This window comes from Struthio camelus, chromosome 3, assembly GCF_040807025.1.
Source record: "Struthio camelus isolate bStrCam1 chromosome 3, bStrCam1.hap1, whole genome shotgun sequence".
Lineage (NCBI taxonomy): Eukaryota > Metazoa > Chordata > Aves > Struthioniformes > Struthionidae > Struthio > Struthio camelus.
The window spans coordinates 79,454,946-79,469,004 of NC_090944.1; the positions used below are offsets into that span (position 1 = coordinate 79,454,946).

General features: G+C 43.7%; 1 protein-coding gene and 2 long non-coding RNA genes across 6 annotated transcripts in view; 1 reads left to right on the forward strand and 2 right to left on the reverse strand.

Annotated features, from left to right (window-relative positions):
• Positions 1-837, reverse strand: part of SCAF8 (SR-related CTD associated factor 8) — a 101,445-nt gene extending 100,608 nt beyond the window's left edge. For all 3 annotated transcript variants that reach the window (XM_068938651.1, XM_068938650.1, XM_068938648.1), the window contains exon 1: positions 449-837. In XM_068938651.1, the coding sequence (XP_068794752.1) occupies positions 449-478 (30 nt within the window). In that variant the 5' untranslated portion in view covers positions 479-837. The remainder of the gene's footprint in view (positions 1-448) is intronic.
• A 257-nt stretch (positions 838-1,094) lies between these two features.
• LOC138066765 (uncharacterized) overlaps positions 1,095-14,059 on the forward strand; it is a 75,701-nt gene continuing 62,736 nt past the window's right edge. Inside the window, exons 1-2 of one of the 2 annotated variants that reach the window (XR_011140256.1) lie at positions 1,095-1,192; positions 5,719-5,782. This is a non-coding gene — a long non-coding RNA (uncharacterized lncRNA). Of the gene's footprint in view, positions 1,271-5,718; positions 5,783-14,059 lie in introns of both variants that reach the window. The other variant, XR_011140255.1, reaches the window with a different exon arrangement.
• On the reverse strand, positions 1,291-4,055 carry LOC138066766 (uncharacterized). Its single transcript, XR_011140258.1, has 3 exons — positions 3,964-4,055; positions 3,063-3,105; positions 1,291-1,498 (listed from the first exon to the last, which is right to left on the reverse strand). It is a non-coding gene; the product is annotated as an uncharacterized lncRNA (long non-coding RNA).

The window sequence follows — 14,059 nt, forward strand, 5'->3', positions numbered from 1 at the left end:
CTCCCCCTCCCTTCCTCTCCCCTCATCCCGCCGCCAGATCTATTCTTCTTCATTCAGTCTGCCCCAGCCTCGCAACGGAAGAGCAGCGCAGAAAGTCCCCGCCGCTCCCCCCTATCGCGTTTCCCAAGGACTGTGACAACAACCCTCTCCCGCCTGACGCGGGGTAGAACCCCCTGGGGCTGCCCGCGGGGGACGCTGCCCCCACCCGCCAACCCTCCCGAGGAGGAGGAAGAGGAGGAAGAGGAGGAGGCGGAGGCCCCTCTCCGCCGCTGCCCGGCGGCCTGCCTCGCCATGCCGAGGCGGCGGGCCGCGGCGCGGCGGGCCGCGGTCGCCGCCCCCTCCCCGGGCGAGGCGGGCGCAGCGGGAGAGGGCAGGGAGGGCGCCTGGGCCCCGGGGCCCCGCCCGCTCCCCGACCCTGCGGGGCAGGAGAGGGGAGGGGGTTACACACCTCGCTGTTAAAGGCTTTCACGGCCTCCATGTCGCGGCGGAGGCGGGAGCCGGGCGGCTTCTCTCCGCTGATGGCGGCTGCGCCGAGCCGGGCCGGGCCGCGGGCGGGAGGGGGCTAGTCTCGGTCTGTGTGTGCGTGTGCGTCTCCCTCAGGGGCCGCCGGGCCTCCTCGCCATGGCGGGTGGCGCAGGGGGCGGGCGCGGAGGGACGCGGGCCCCGCTCGTTTCCGTCTCCTCCCGGCAGCGCGCGGCCTTCTCGCCCCGCTTCCCGCCCGGCGGCGCCGACGTCCCCTCCCCCGCTCGGCCGCGCCGGGAGGAGATGGAGGAACAACGCGCAGCAGCTGCGGCGCGGGCGCCAATATGGCGGACACACGGGGGCTCCTCGCAGCGCAGCTCCGAGAGGAGCCGAGAGCGGCGGAGGCGGCGGCTAGAGCGCCGCCTGCCGGCACAGGGCCCGCCCGCCGCTCGCACCATAGAGGCGCTGCCAAGATGTCGGCCCCGGCCCGGCCCGCCTCGCCTCCTGGGCGGCCGCGGCGCCGACCCGCTTCGGCAACAGCGCCCCCCGGCGGGGCGGGGCGGCGCGGCGCACACCGGGCCGCGAGGGCGCACCCCAGCCGCGGCCGTGCGGAGCCTGGGGAGGCGGGGAGGGGGGAAGGAGGCTGCGCCGTCGGTTGACGGCTGCCGCGCTCCGTCCCCGCCTGCACACCTGCCGCTGTGGGCGCCGCCTCGCTGCCCGTCTACCACAAGTAAGCATAAACGGAAGGGTTAAAGAACATAACCCCAATTTGCGTGACGTTAAGACGTCATATTATTTAATAACTGAGGTAAGTCGAGGAGTTCTCTGGGCAGCGTTTTTGTTTTGTTTTCAACTGAAGGCCAGGTCACGTAAGCAGAAAGCTAGCTGCGCTGCGGGAGGAGGGTGACTGCTTTCAGCAGTGCTGTTTCCTCCTCGCACCTAGCTGGTAAAGCCTTTATCCCCATGCAAGGCCCACTGGGGGGAAATCAGGTATAATCAGGATACAGCAGCCTTGGGCCCACAAACCTGCAGGAAGCTGGGAAAAAAAGAAAGATAAGGACAGAAGTTTATTACTTTGTAGCACCCTATTTGTTAAATTCCCCCCTTCCCCTGAAAAGACATTTTGTAAGTTGGGAGAAATACAGTAGGGAAGAGAATCAGTTGGACAAGGCAAGGATTAAAAAAGCAATTAGCAAAGAATATTTATCAAGAGGAAAGGAGAAAAACTAAATGGCAAGTTCGAGTGCAGTTACTACATAAATAATAGAACTTAATCAAATCAACACCAAAAAGAATTCCAGTCTCCTGTCAAGCTTTAAGGAATTAGTGTTTTATTACTAATTGCTCGTTTTCGACTTCCGTTTCTGGTATGAAATTAATAGCTAACGTTATTCTTACCCACAATTCTCCAGTAGCTGCCAGTGAAGTCCTACTACGATTTCAGTTTTACAAAAATACCTATTTCTATTTAAAACACAACTTCCTGAGCTAACAAATCAAGATATCAGCTTTATCAAACGTGAGAAATTGCTTCCTTGAACCAAGAAGTCTGACATGTGGCCCATCTTTCCCAAATGCTTTTGAAGTCTGATATAAAACCTTAGATTTATCTTCAGTTGCTATTTTTCCAAAGTACCATTGTGTTTTCAGTGCTACAGGCACAGAAAAGCTGTGATAGTGAAACAGATTCTGATCTGTTGTTATTTTCCAGTGGATTTTAGACCATTCTTAGGATAGGCAGTACCTACATACCCTCACTGAGCACTCCTCAAACCTGAGGCATAAAGAGTCTCCATGCCAATTAACACTCCTACTACAGCCTCCCTCCCCTCCCCCAAAACTAGAGACTTGGGAATTGAAGCATGTTTTACTTGACAAACAGGGTAGCTTAGAATTTAAAATAAATCCAGAATTTAAGGCAGACCTGGTATCTTACAGAAACACAGCTCCAAGTAAAGAAAGATTATTAAGTCTTGTCACAGACAAAATTGGAAGTTTTTCCAGCAGGCCCACTTAGAGATAAAGCCCATGTCTAGCAGCCAATATTGTTGCAGTATCAGGCCACCAAGATGGTCAGCAGGCTGGAGCACTTACCCTATTAGGGGAGCCCGAGGGAACTGGACCTTTCAGACTGGAGAGGAAATAGTGTTGGGGTAGGAGGGGGACCTGATAGCAGCCTTCCAGTGTCTAAAAAGTGGTTATTAAATGGCTGAGTAAGGCTCTTCAACAGAAGTACACAGCAGGAGGACAAGAAACAGGGGTCATAATTGAAACTGGGCAGGTTCTGACTCAAAAGAAGGAGAAAGCTTTTTTACCATGAAGACAGTCAAGCAGTGGAACAGGTTGCCCAGGGGAGTTGTGCAGTCTCCGTCCTTTCTCAAGGCCCAATGGGATAAAGTCCTGAGTAACCAAGTCTGAGCTCACAGCTGTCCCTCCTTCAAACAGAAGGTGGACCAAGAGCTCGGGAGCTCCCTTCCAAGCCAAGTAACATTGTGATTCTATGAACTGCATAGCTCAATTTAGCGGTCTTCTGCTAGCAAAAGGACAGAACCGGTCCTCTCTGCGCAGAGAAATCAATTTAAGAGGAGCACATAGCTTACCAGGAAGGACAGGGCCTTTGCTCTTCATTTGTTCTTTCTTTTCCTGTGGAAGAAAAGGGTAAGTAAAATGCAGAGAGATAACGGTTCAAATTATTGTAGAAGCTTTACATGGAATTCATTATATTACAGCAGTAATTGACAGAACTATTGCCTTTGTACTCATTTGCAAAGCTTTCTTAAATAAATACTGCAGTTGTGAACAACCCTTCAGGATCTGGTAGCTTTACTTTTAGGTAAAATTGAAGCAGGTCTGCTTTTGCCTATTACAATGGATAGAATACCACACTACAAGAAAAATAGTTTTGCAAAGACTATTTTGAAATAGGCCTCCGAATGACCACACAACTCCCACACAGTTGCTTTGGCAGAATATTTATTCTAGAATCATAAGTTCTTCTCAGGAAGGAAAGGGAATAGTGAAAGAAGGAGAAAGCAAAGAAAAGGGGGGCAGGAGTTACACTTACATATACATGCATGAAGCCCTTGACCTAACCAGCCTTTCCCGTCAAAAGCACAGAACCCTAATTTGAACTAAATGCATTTTTAGGCTGTTTATTTTAGATCTATAATAAGCATTTAAACAAATTTATTTACCACTTACAGAGTTTGAGTAACATAGTAACAACCCTTTTGAATTCCAGCTGTAGGAACTCAACATGAGTAAAGTAGAACCCTGGTCTCATAAGGAATTATCTATCATCCAAGAATAAGAATTAGGCAACAGAATGAATACTATAACGCCTCCGTGATTATAAACTAATGTTCTAAATTAAGCAAGTATAAAAATGAAGTAGTAATAAAATAGTATTAGTGCAGGAAGACTGGCTTATTGTGGGGCAAGGCCGCCTTGCCCCAGGAGACTGTCTTAATTCCATAACTCCTACTATAACTCATAACATACCAGTGCTGGGAGATTTCTCATCTTGTTCTGGATCAGAATGAGTGACAGCTCTCGTCATTGCATTGCTCTCATCAGCAATGCAAGCTTTCTTCTTCAGTTCTGCTGCTCTGTGTAACTACTGTAACACATACCAGAAACTTTTCAATTTTGCAAATAAGATCACAGTTGCTTTCCATCCTGTCAGTGAATAATTATATGTGGGGTTCCCAATGATGGGGCATGCTTCCTGTTTGGATGCAAACAGTGATGCATTTTGAGGAAAAAGCAAGAATAAACAAACCTTTAATCAGTCTTGCAGCAAGTTTTTCATAAAATAAGGTAAAATAAGCAGTCCCTGTTGTTTCTTCTCAGCAGCACCTTTTTGGATTCAAAATCACATGCAAGCATAAGGAGAGACAGTGTGCTGGTAGGCACAGACTGCAGAGAAAAGCAGATTTGTTATTAGCCACCTGTGGCTTCCGGCAAAATGAGGGTACTGAGTTTTTTTTCCAGTAACTCTCTATACTTTTTTTTAAAACACACATCTGCAAATCAAAGTGAGTAATTCTGCTTGCACATTGCCAGTCTCTGCTTAGTTTTCTCAATGCCTTTTCAAAGAGCTGCTTACATTTCTGACTGAGCACATTCTTGTCCTCTGTCCTTCATTAGCTATCTATCTCATCTTTCTTCAATACTCATGCCTCATAGCATTTTCTCTTAAAACTCCTGCTCAGATTTCTTCCTCATGCAAACTTCTCCTTCCACTTGCTGTATTCCTCAAACTTAGGAAGACGTGCAGAACTAGATTTGGTATTTGTTAGCATCCTTTTCCAGCAAGCATGCAGTTAAATGTTTATTGCATCAACATGGAAATTGGAAGTATTTCAGACTTAAATTGTTACGTGTTCAAGGTGGGAGTTCAGCACACTTGGCTTACAGTATTAAGAATCTCAAAGTAATAAAAATAGGTCAAAGATTTCGTTTTCAGTGCCTCCTTTCCACTTAGAGCCAATTTTGCTCATGTGGTGTCATTACATCCACTCAGGATGCTCTGTTCAGAGGCCCACTTCAAAAGAGGCATTTGAAACTGCTCCTTGAACTGTTCTAGACGCTTTTGACACAAGGGTTCTGTTTCATTTCCACTGAAGTTGCCACTCCACTACAACCATTTCAAAAGCTCTTGATTTGTAATTAAAGGTATATAAATAAATCTTCCATTGAACTTTTCCCAGATGTACTGCACATGTATGTTCTCCTAACGAGTTTAAGCATTTATGAATTTCAAAAGCTACAAAAGAAAGTCTGAACTTCTTTATTTGTAACCATTTGTTTACAGAAGCCTGATTATTGGGAACCACAGTCAGTTTACTATCCAGTTCCTTCTGGTCAAGCTTGACTTGCCCTGAATATCTTGCTCTTTTCCTAGCCCAATAGTGTCAGACTCTCATCATGACACCACAGAAGTCAAAGATCATCTAATTGGAAGACATATGCTCAAAGGCAATTTGAGCTTTAGTTGACAGGCCAGCTTCTGCCTTCAGATGCATGTTCTATTAAGTCTACACTGACTTCAAAGGGAATTGCTTTTATCAGGAAAGAGGAAGAAAGATGTGAAAATTACTTTTGGTAACATTTCTCAGACTTCCTTGTTGGAAGGTTTGACTAACTGGATGCAACTGTGCTGGCAATACAAGTCACACCTACTGTGTTATTTCCAACGTCGCTAACATAAGTCCAGCCAGAAAGCATTTCCTAACACTTTCTTATTCTACGTAGGCATCTAATCCTGAAGTTTGAAGTTTGTGCTGTACTGTTTCAGATTATAGTGTACAATTACAAGGTAAGTGATCATTGTTTCTTACAGCTGCATAGTCAACATTGTATTCTGCTCCTAACAAGACAGTTCTTTTAAAATAAAGGTCAGAATGGTTTTGCAGTAGCAATTATAGCATGCTTATATTGCTTTAATGAAACAGCAGAACTACAAGGATGGAACATAGAGCATCCTTATGATCTCAGCTTGCACATGCAAAAAAAGATAAATGTTTCCTAGCCAATTCCAGCTATAAGCATAGCCATTTTTGCTTGAGGCAAGTTCAAGCTAAAATAAAAACCATAATTTTTTTTTCAGTACATCTATGAAAAAATGTACTAAAATTTTGAGGAGCTCGATTTTAGCACTAAAATAATAAACCTTTCAAAATAGACTTAAATATTTCAAGAAAAATTCAAGGAGAATTCATTGGTAAATTTTAAACATTACAAGTAGCAAGAGAAGCTTATTTGGGATAGTACTGTTTATAGAACAACAATCTAACCCAGGGTCAAAAAGCTCTAAGTAAGAGTGAGGGATAACAACTGAGAATACAAGTTTTTATAAGAGAAAATGAAGTGTGTACTTGCTGGCTCATGTTCTTTTGATACACAAGTGGAGAGCCAGTCCATCACTAGTAATTACTTGAATCATTCCTTCATACTATTTTACCTCCTCTCTCCTACCCATATATACTAAATCTACAGCTTGATGCCATAAGGCTGAAAACCACAATTCCTTCTACCAATCTGTTAAGGCAATTTCATTTGACTCTACAGAGCATAACAGAAGTGAGCACAATACACTAACAGTCATTTTGGTCATTTCTCTTTGTCTCAAGCAAATAACATAGGAAAGTGATTAATTCATTTACATTTCATAATTTCCTTCAAGCATTTTTGACTTCCTTCCAAGCTTAACAAATAGGACCTAGAATATCACATTCATTATCTTAATAAAAGAAATTTGCATAGACATGACATCAAAATCTCAGCCAGGGCTTAAGATCACTTTTTCTATCAAAAGTAAGAGCACAAAATAGCATAATAAACGGAATAAAATCAGTAGGCAAATATCCTAGGCATAGATCTTTACCACAGATAAATCTGGAACTGGATAAGGTTTCCTGCAGTGGTTGGGATACTCACCACACGTTGCTATTCTGATAGCTACTGAAACAATATTGTGTAGAAAAGCAGAAATAAATAGACAAGGTTCATATTATACTTATTAAACCTGACCATCTGCAATGCCTAATTCACTACTGATAAAAAGTGTTGTTGTGTTTTAAGGAAGAAAGGCACAAGAGATGAAGTACACCTCCTTATAAAATTGACAGTTCACCTCATGTTCACCAATTAAGCACTATTTTCCAGTTTCAAAACTTTTTTGGCAAGTTATGACCTCGTTACAGTCATATCAATTGCACTTTTTGTCTGAACAGATGGAGTCCTTACCTCTTTCATTACCCTTAGCAAACAGTAGTTCGGGTAAAACACTAAAGCGATTTCCTTTCACTTACTTGTCGTTAAATCTTGGTCAGTGAGACTAAGCTCACATTAGCAGCTCACACAGCAAATACACACCTGTGCTAAAAAAAAGTCAGTCTAAATGAAAGCTCAGCATTGAAAGAGTTATAAGGAAACAAGCAGACTATAGATGAGTGTTTGTGTGGGAGTATGGATATATGCTCTCAGCCAACTTGAGACCAATGGATTCTCCACCTAATTATTCTCCAAATAAGGAACCACCACCTTATTTGGAGGGAGATGGAGGGTGAGAAAAATCAACTGGCTACTTGCTTCTGCAGAACAAACTTAACATAGCATATGCATTCTAGTGTAAGTTTTCAGTAAAGATATTGGAATAGGAGTATAAAAAGGATAAAGAAAATTTCAGTCTCTATGCCATGAATGTATTTTGAAGTAGTGTATGTTCATGACATGTCATTTAGCCATGTGTCAACAGTTAGATCTCTCTCCAAATGCTCTAATAAAACATAGTTCATTCAATTAAGGCATATAAAGTTGAGATAAAGCAATTAAAAAAAGACCCTTGAATGCTCCAGATGAGAAAGCGATTGTCCTTCTTGAATTTTATTAGATCACACAGTATGCTTCAGGCAAGGCATGAGCACATGCTTACTAGTTTTCATCAGTAGTTAGATCATTTGAGAGACAGGTAGAGGAAAGCTAAAACAAAGGGATGTCAGCAAATCCCTTTCTTCCTCCTCCAAGGATAAAACTTATTGTCCAAGCTCACAAAGAAAAGCCAAACATTTAAGTTTCACAACAGATATTAAGAAAAAAAACACTCACACACACCCCCCCACAGATCATGCTGGCCAACCAGATATTCTTCTTTTTGAAAGTGTAGGCAGAAAAGAGGAAGCAGAGTCTCTGAAGCAGGAGATGATAGTGTTGCACACACAGAGCTTGAGGGAAAGAAACACAGTGTACCGTTCTTTGTCCACAAAAGCCAAGGAGTTAATGTCTAGCAATACCGTTTAAACCTTCAGCTGTCTTCAAGATTCACGAGTCCACAAGTGCATGCTCCTTACGTGCCTTTGTTACCTCTAGGCCAAAAACTAGCACAAGACAGTAACTACCCAAAATTATTTGGGAGCACCACCCTGGAAAGGAAATGCTTGTCACCTGAGCAAAGTTACATTTAACACTGAACTCGATGCTTATTCAACTCATTCTGTATCGAGAGAGCAAGCAAGAGCAAGCTACAGCTCTTCATTACCAAGAAGAATGAGAAACCGGGAAAACTTGCATACAAGGAGCACTGGGGAGCTCTGCAAAATGCCACTGGGACTGTAGCATGGGTAGTGCCGAATCAGCGCTGCTAAGCCCAGCTAGGCTGAGTGGACACATGCAGTAACTCAGGTATGCCAGCACTGCAATTCCCAAACACTGGCAGTTTCTGGGGCAAAATTAGCTTGTCCCATGTGTCCAAACTACCAAACTCTCCAGATCCATATCTCTGGATTTCAGCAACACAGAGGCATTCCAGTGACTATGCAGAAGTCAGCTCAGAATGATGAGAGATATGGGAGTTGGCTGGCTCAGGTACAGCAGAGCTTAGCAGTCAAGTTCCCTGGTGTCTTTGAATTTATCAAGCACAAAAGCAAGAAAACACCTTCTAGACCTGAGTCATCCCCAGAACAATCTAGTTAAACTGGCATGATACTTTAGCTTGTTTCCTGCTCTAACTTGAAGCTCTGATCTCAGAATAGGGAAAGGGCTGTTACTAGGAACTGTGTGCCTTCTAGCAAAACCTGTATTAAAAGGGACATTCCCAGCTGGGTTTTATTGCAACATTCCTGATGTATGGTCTCTGCATGCCGTAGTATAAAAGTCAAAAGACCTGTCACACCTAAGTGCTGAGAATATCTCCCAAATATGTAACCAAATCAAGAGTCATTACAGGATGCAACTCAGTGTCCATGAGGTTCCTGGTGAACTTTTCCCAGTTCAAAATTCTTACATTGTTTTTACCATCAGGAAAGCATCTAATGGCACTTCCCAAGACATTTCCTCCCTCTGCCTCAACCCAAACTTCCTTCCTGGGTTACAAAAGGTCTAGCAGATAACAAGCACCAAAAAAACAGTTATTCTTTCTTTCACAGTTATCTTGTGAATGACAGATACTTCTCAGGAGTGAATCCAGAAAGTTAAGCTCTCTTTGGCTTAATCTGCAGAGTTTTCTATATTAACAGGGGATTTTTTTAATCTTCACGTTTAAAACCAAAGCACAGGACTATGCTCTTATGCAGACACATTCAAACAGAAAGTTGTTCTTTCGTAGGGTAAGTTACCTATCATTTGGAGAGGAGAAAAAAAAAAGAATAAGAAAATACAGCTCAGTGCATACTACACAACTCATTTTGAGAAAAACATTATGCAGTTGGTACAGTTTCCCAGTCCAAGGCTTTGTTTACCCAAACACTAGCCTACAGAAAGCACTGTTCTGGTCAACATAACTTACCCTCCTGTGAGTGTTAAATGGGACTGCATAAGAAGATTTGGTATAGCATATTGGCTCCTGGTAGATGAAGTAGTGGTATATTGCTAGGGATAGAGCATGAGAACCAACACTCCCTCTCTGTGAATACTGGTATCTACTTCACAGTATAATCCAAACCCCCCTGTTTACGTTAGCTTTGATACAGGACAGCTTGTGTTTTAGCTAGCCCTTTTAAGTAAATATATTTTGCTAACAAAGCATGCTTTGCCATGCTTGTCCCAGAGTACACTCCACCTTCTACTCTGAGGCTCTTAGAACTTAGCAGACTTCTTAAGGGCAATTCTAGCCTTGTATAAGATGTGATAGGTATATGGCCCATCTATCTTTTCAAATCCCTATGAAGCTCCAGATGCAAAGGTGCAACATCATTGCTACACAGATGTAAACGCTGAGAAACTTTATATTCTGTTTATATTGTAAGATTTGGTCTTAACGTGATCAAATAATCATTTTTTTACTAGAATAATAGATCTTAAATGAGTCAAGTTATAGAGTGAGGTATTCAAGAGCTCCTTTGTCAGCTTCTTATAAGCCTTTGTAGCTTTAGAACCTAGACTGTTGACACACTCAGGTTTTTAAAAAGCAACATAGCAGAAGTCATCCTGTCACGCTTGATCAATTTTATAACAGTCATTCTGTTCAAAAGGCAAGCATTAAGGAGTTAACACCAGCATGACTCTTGATATCTTAAATGAAAGGTTATTTTGCCTAAATAATGGTACTACAAGAACATGAAAATTCAATAACATTTTGTATCACATCTGTTCATGGTGCAAATGTATTAGTCAAGGAATTACTTTCTTATTAAGCAGTGAGTAAGCTAGCCCACATCACTCAAAAGTTACTGGATGATATATTCAAAAGCACAATAGGCCACAGCAGAGGCAGAGTTTGAATATACTCATGGAGCACTTCAGGTGAGCAGCAAAACTTGTTTCCTGGGTCTAGAAGGTAGCAAGCACAGAAAAACAGTCATTCTCTCACAGCTATCCCTTGAATGATACCCTCTCGGGAGTGAACCTGGAAAGTTTAATTAAGCTCTTTGGCCTGATCTACAGTTTTCTGTATTAATATGAGAATTTGTTTATTCTTTAGTTTTAAAGCCAAAATGAAGGACCTGGTTGCTATAAAACCGCTTAAAATCCCCCCCCCCCCACCCATGCAGAATCAAGGTTTAAAAAAAGGAAAAATAAAGCCAGTTTCTTTTCCAGGCTGAAGCCTAGCTACTGGGGGAATGAAGTGTTGAGCTAGGTCATCCTTCTCAGTCTTGTGCTTGCTTTGCAAGATTTCTAAATGACAATCTGGTTTTATCAAATTTTATGCAACCAGAAATATAATTATCCTCACAGGCCCCAAATTACTTTCACTCTTTACCAAACTCAGCATTTCAGCTTCATGCACATCTACCCAAGTGTAACTAAACTGACAAAAAGCTAATCTACTGTTTGCCAGAAAAAGTCTCTTATGAATATTTGTGATCTAAAACTATTCTGGGGATAGGGCAGAGGCAAATAAAATGCAAAAAGCTGACAAATAGCATAAATAAAAACACAACAGTAATAACTTTTGCTTTACTTTACACTTGATTTTATTTTTAATTTTACCTTGTTCTTGCTTTATTGAAATCTGTATACATACAAGTACTAAGATATCATTGTATGTCCTCCAGATAAGACATACTGGGAGTTGTTTCTGAGAAAAAGCTTTCCTGAGCCTCAGTTTTCCTAGGATGCAGACAACGTTTACTAAATGTCTGACGTTATTCCTAAAAGTTTGCAATAGCAGCTACCACTCACAGGTTAAGTAGCTTACATAAGCCTAAGTTGTTGGCTCCCAGACATTTTGGGGACACACTGTCCATTCTCAACGTTTGCCATGCTGTTTTACCATCAAACTATCATCTGAAGCCTCACAAAGGTGAGAGAATTTGCAGAGTTTCATCAAGAACTTGTAGACTGCAAGTAAGCCAGTGCCACAGTAACTCAGCCTGCAACCAACCTCGGACATCTAGCAGCAAAAGAACAGCTGAGTAACTTTGAAGGCAATTCTAACAGTTGAATAACTGCAGGTAAAAGGCATTATTGCTTTTTAGCTCTGAACTTAGCCTGCATTTAGAGCCCTGCAGGCTATTTTCTGCAATACAAGAAATCGGCTCCAGTTCTCCGTGGAAGCAGCCGTGCAAGCTCAGAGAGCAAGTGCAGTCTGGTACCGCGGAAAGCAGCACGACGAGCGGCAGGCAGTCCCATTGCTAATATTCAAGCTCGTGCCCAGCCAGTGGGCTGCTGAACCAAAACGCCTTTCCCTGGCATTTATCCTCAAGGATGCATTTCCATCTAGCTCTGCTCCATGCCTCCCTCAGCTAGAGATCCCACACAGCGGTGCCAGCTTTTCCTCGCCCGGGAATCTTGCGGTGGTTGTCAGGACGCGTCCTGGGTCTCGGCCCGCCGCGCCGCCCCGCGGCTCCCCTGGAAGCGGTCAGAGGCCGCGCTGCCGCCGCGCCGCCCCGCGGCTCTCGGCGCCACCCCGGGCGCGCCGCGCGTAGGGCGATGGCGACACCTGGCGGCCGAGGGCGGCGCGGCGGCACGCAGGCACCGCGCCGGGCCCGCTGCCGGCGGGCGCCCAGCCGGAGCCCGGCTTGCTCGAGCGGGCGCCTCACGGCCGGCAGCTGCGGGGCGTCGCCACAGTCCCCTCGGCCCGGGAGGAAAGCGAGGGGCTAACCTGTCTATTCTGCAGACGGTACTGAAACAGCGTGCGCTTGCAACAGAAACTACCGTGCTCTTACCACCGAGGGAGACAGAGCAGGCACTTCTGAGAAGTGAGGCTTTTTCTTCAGAAACGGCTACTTCTGACATGGGTGGAAGAAAACAGGAAGGAGCACTCTTCCAGGCAACTCGTTTCTTCACAGTTCTTTGTGGAGGGAAAGATGGCTCCCCTTCTCTCCAAGCATTCCTTCTACCTATCCCTTGTATTTCCTCTCCCCCCCTTGCTCCCCATGGGAATAAACCCCATCCAAATAAAACAAAAACCCCCACACATACCACCCTCAAAGTGCAATTTTGCTGAAGGTCAATAACCAGAGACCTCCAATGATGCTCGCCTCATGTACTTCACCATAAAAACGTGAGAGACCATACCTGCCTGCCCTTTCACAGGTGTTGACCCTCCTTCACCTTGGCTCTCCCAAAATCAGTGCATCCTTTCCAATAGCATGGCTTTAACAATGCAGCTGAAGAGAGACAGACCAACATTACCAGGCCAACTAAGCTTTTTTTTTTTAAGACATAAAACCTTCCTATCCCCCCTTGCATTTCCCATAGCCAGGGAATAAAAAAATCCCTATTCTGCTATAGAACTATCAGAATAACAAAGATTACTTTTAATTGTATGCTACTCAGTGCTATGCTTATTGTATACGCTACACCAAAATAAGACTGATTAATTTGCAAGAGACTTGCCCTAAAACTATAATTTTGACTTATTTTTATTCAACTTAAATATTCCAACTCAAATGAAGTTTGCAAGCATTTGTTTGGGTTTAGTAACAAGATTACGCCCAGGGTGTTTTGCAAGCTGACGCCCAGAACTTACAAACTCAGCTTTTGTCCATCGATCACCTTGTTCTTACAGACCTCTACTGAAGTAAATGCAAGTCATGAACTGCCTCTGGTAGAGGCGTCCTGTATTATCTCCTCCTAGTTATTTGAGGGGGAAAAGATGCGAGGTATAAGCATATATACATATATATGAAAATGGGAATGTATAGGTCTATTGCTGCCTTCAGAATCCCACTCTTTTTGCCTCAGTTTCCTGATCTCTAAAACAAAAATATTTTCTCACGTTCTGAGTTGTCTGGTTAGGTCACAGGCTATTTGTGATAAGGACTACTTCTTGCTCAGTCCACAAAGACAGGACTCCAGTCTATTTAGGCTATACAAGGCTCAATTATTGTTAGCACTGGTGAATTTTAAGGCTTTCTTGTTCAACTCAGAGTCCCTTGGTAGGGGATGAGGTAGGACTGAACTGGTAAAATAAGGCCATATAGCTGAGCCTTTACATGGATAAAATGCATGATAATCACAGATATGAGGGCTGCCTGCTGTAGTAGCATAGCATTTGTAGTATTTGAATAATAAAATCTGACAGTCCTTTAATTAAAGCACAAATTCTAATGAAGGGAACCCTGGCACTTGTCATTTCTGCTGATGCTAGCTCATAGCAAAGTGATGAGCTGAGTACAGCCAAAGAGAATTAAAAACCCACATTGTGTGCGTT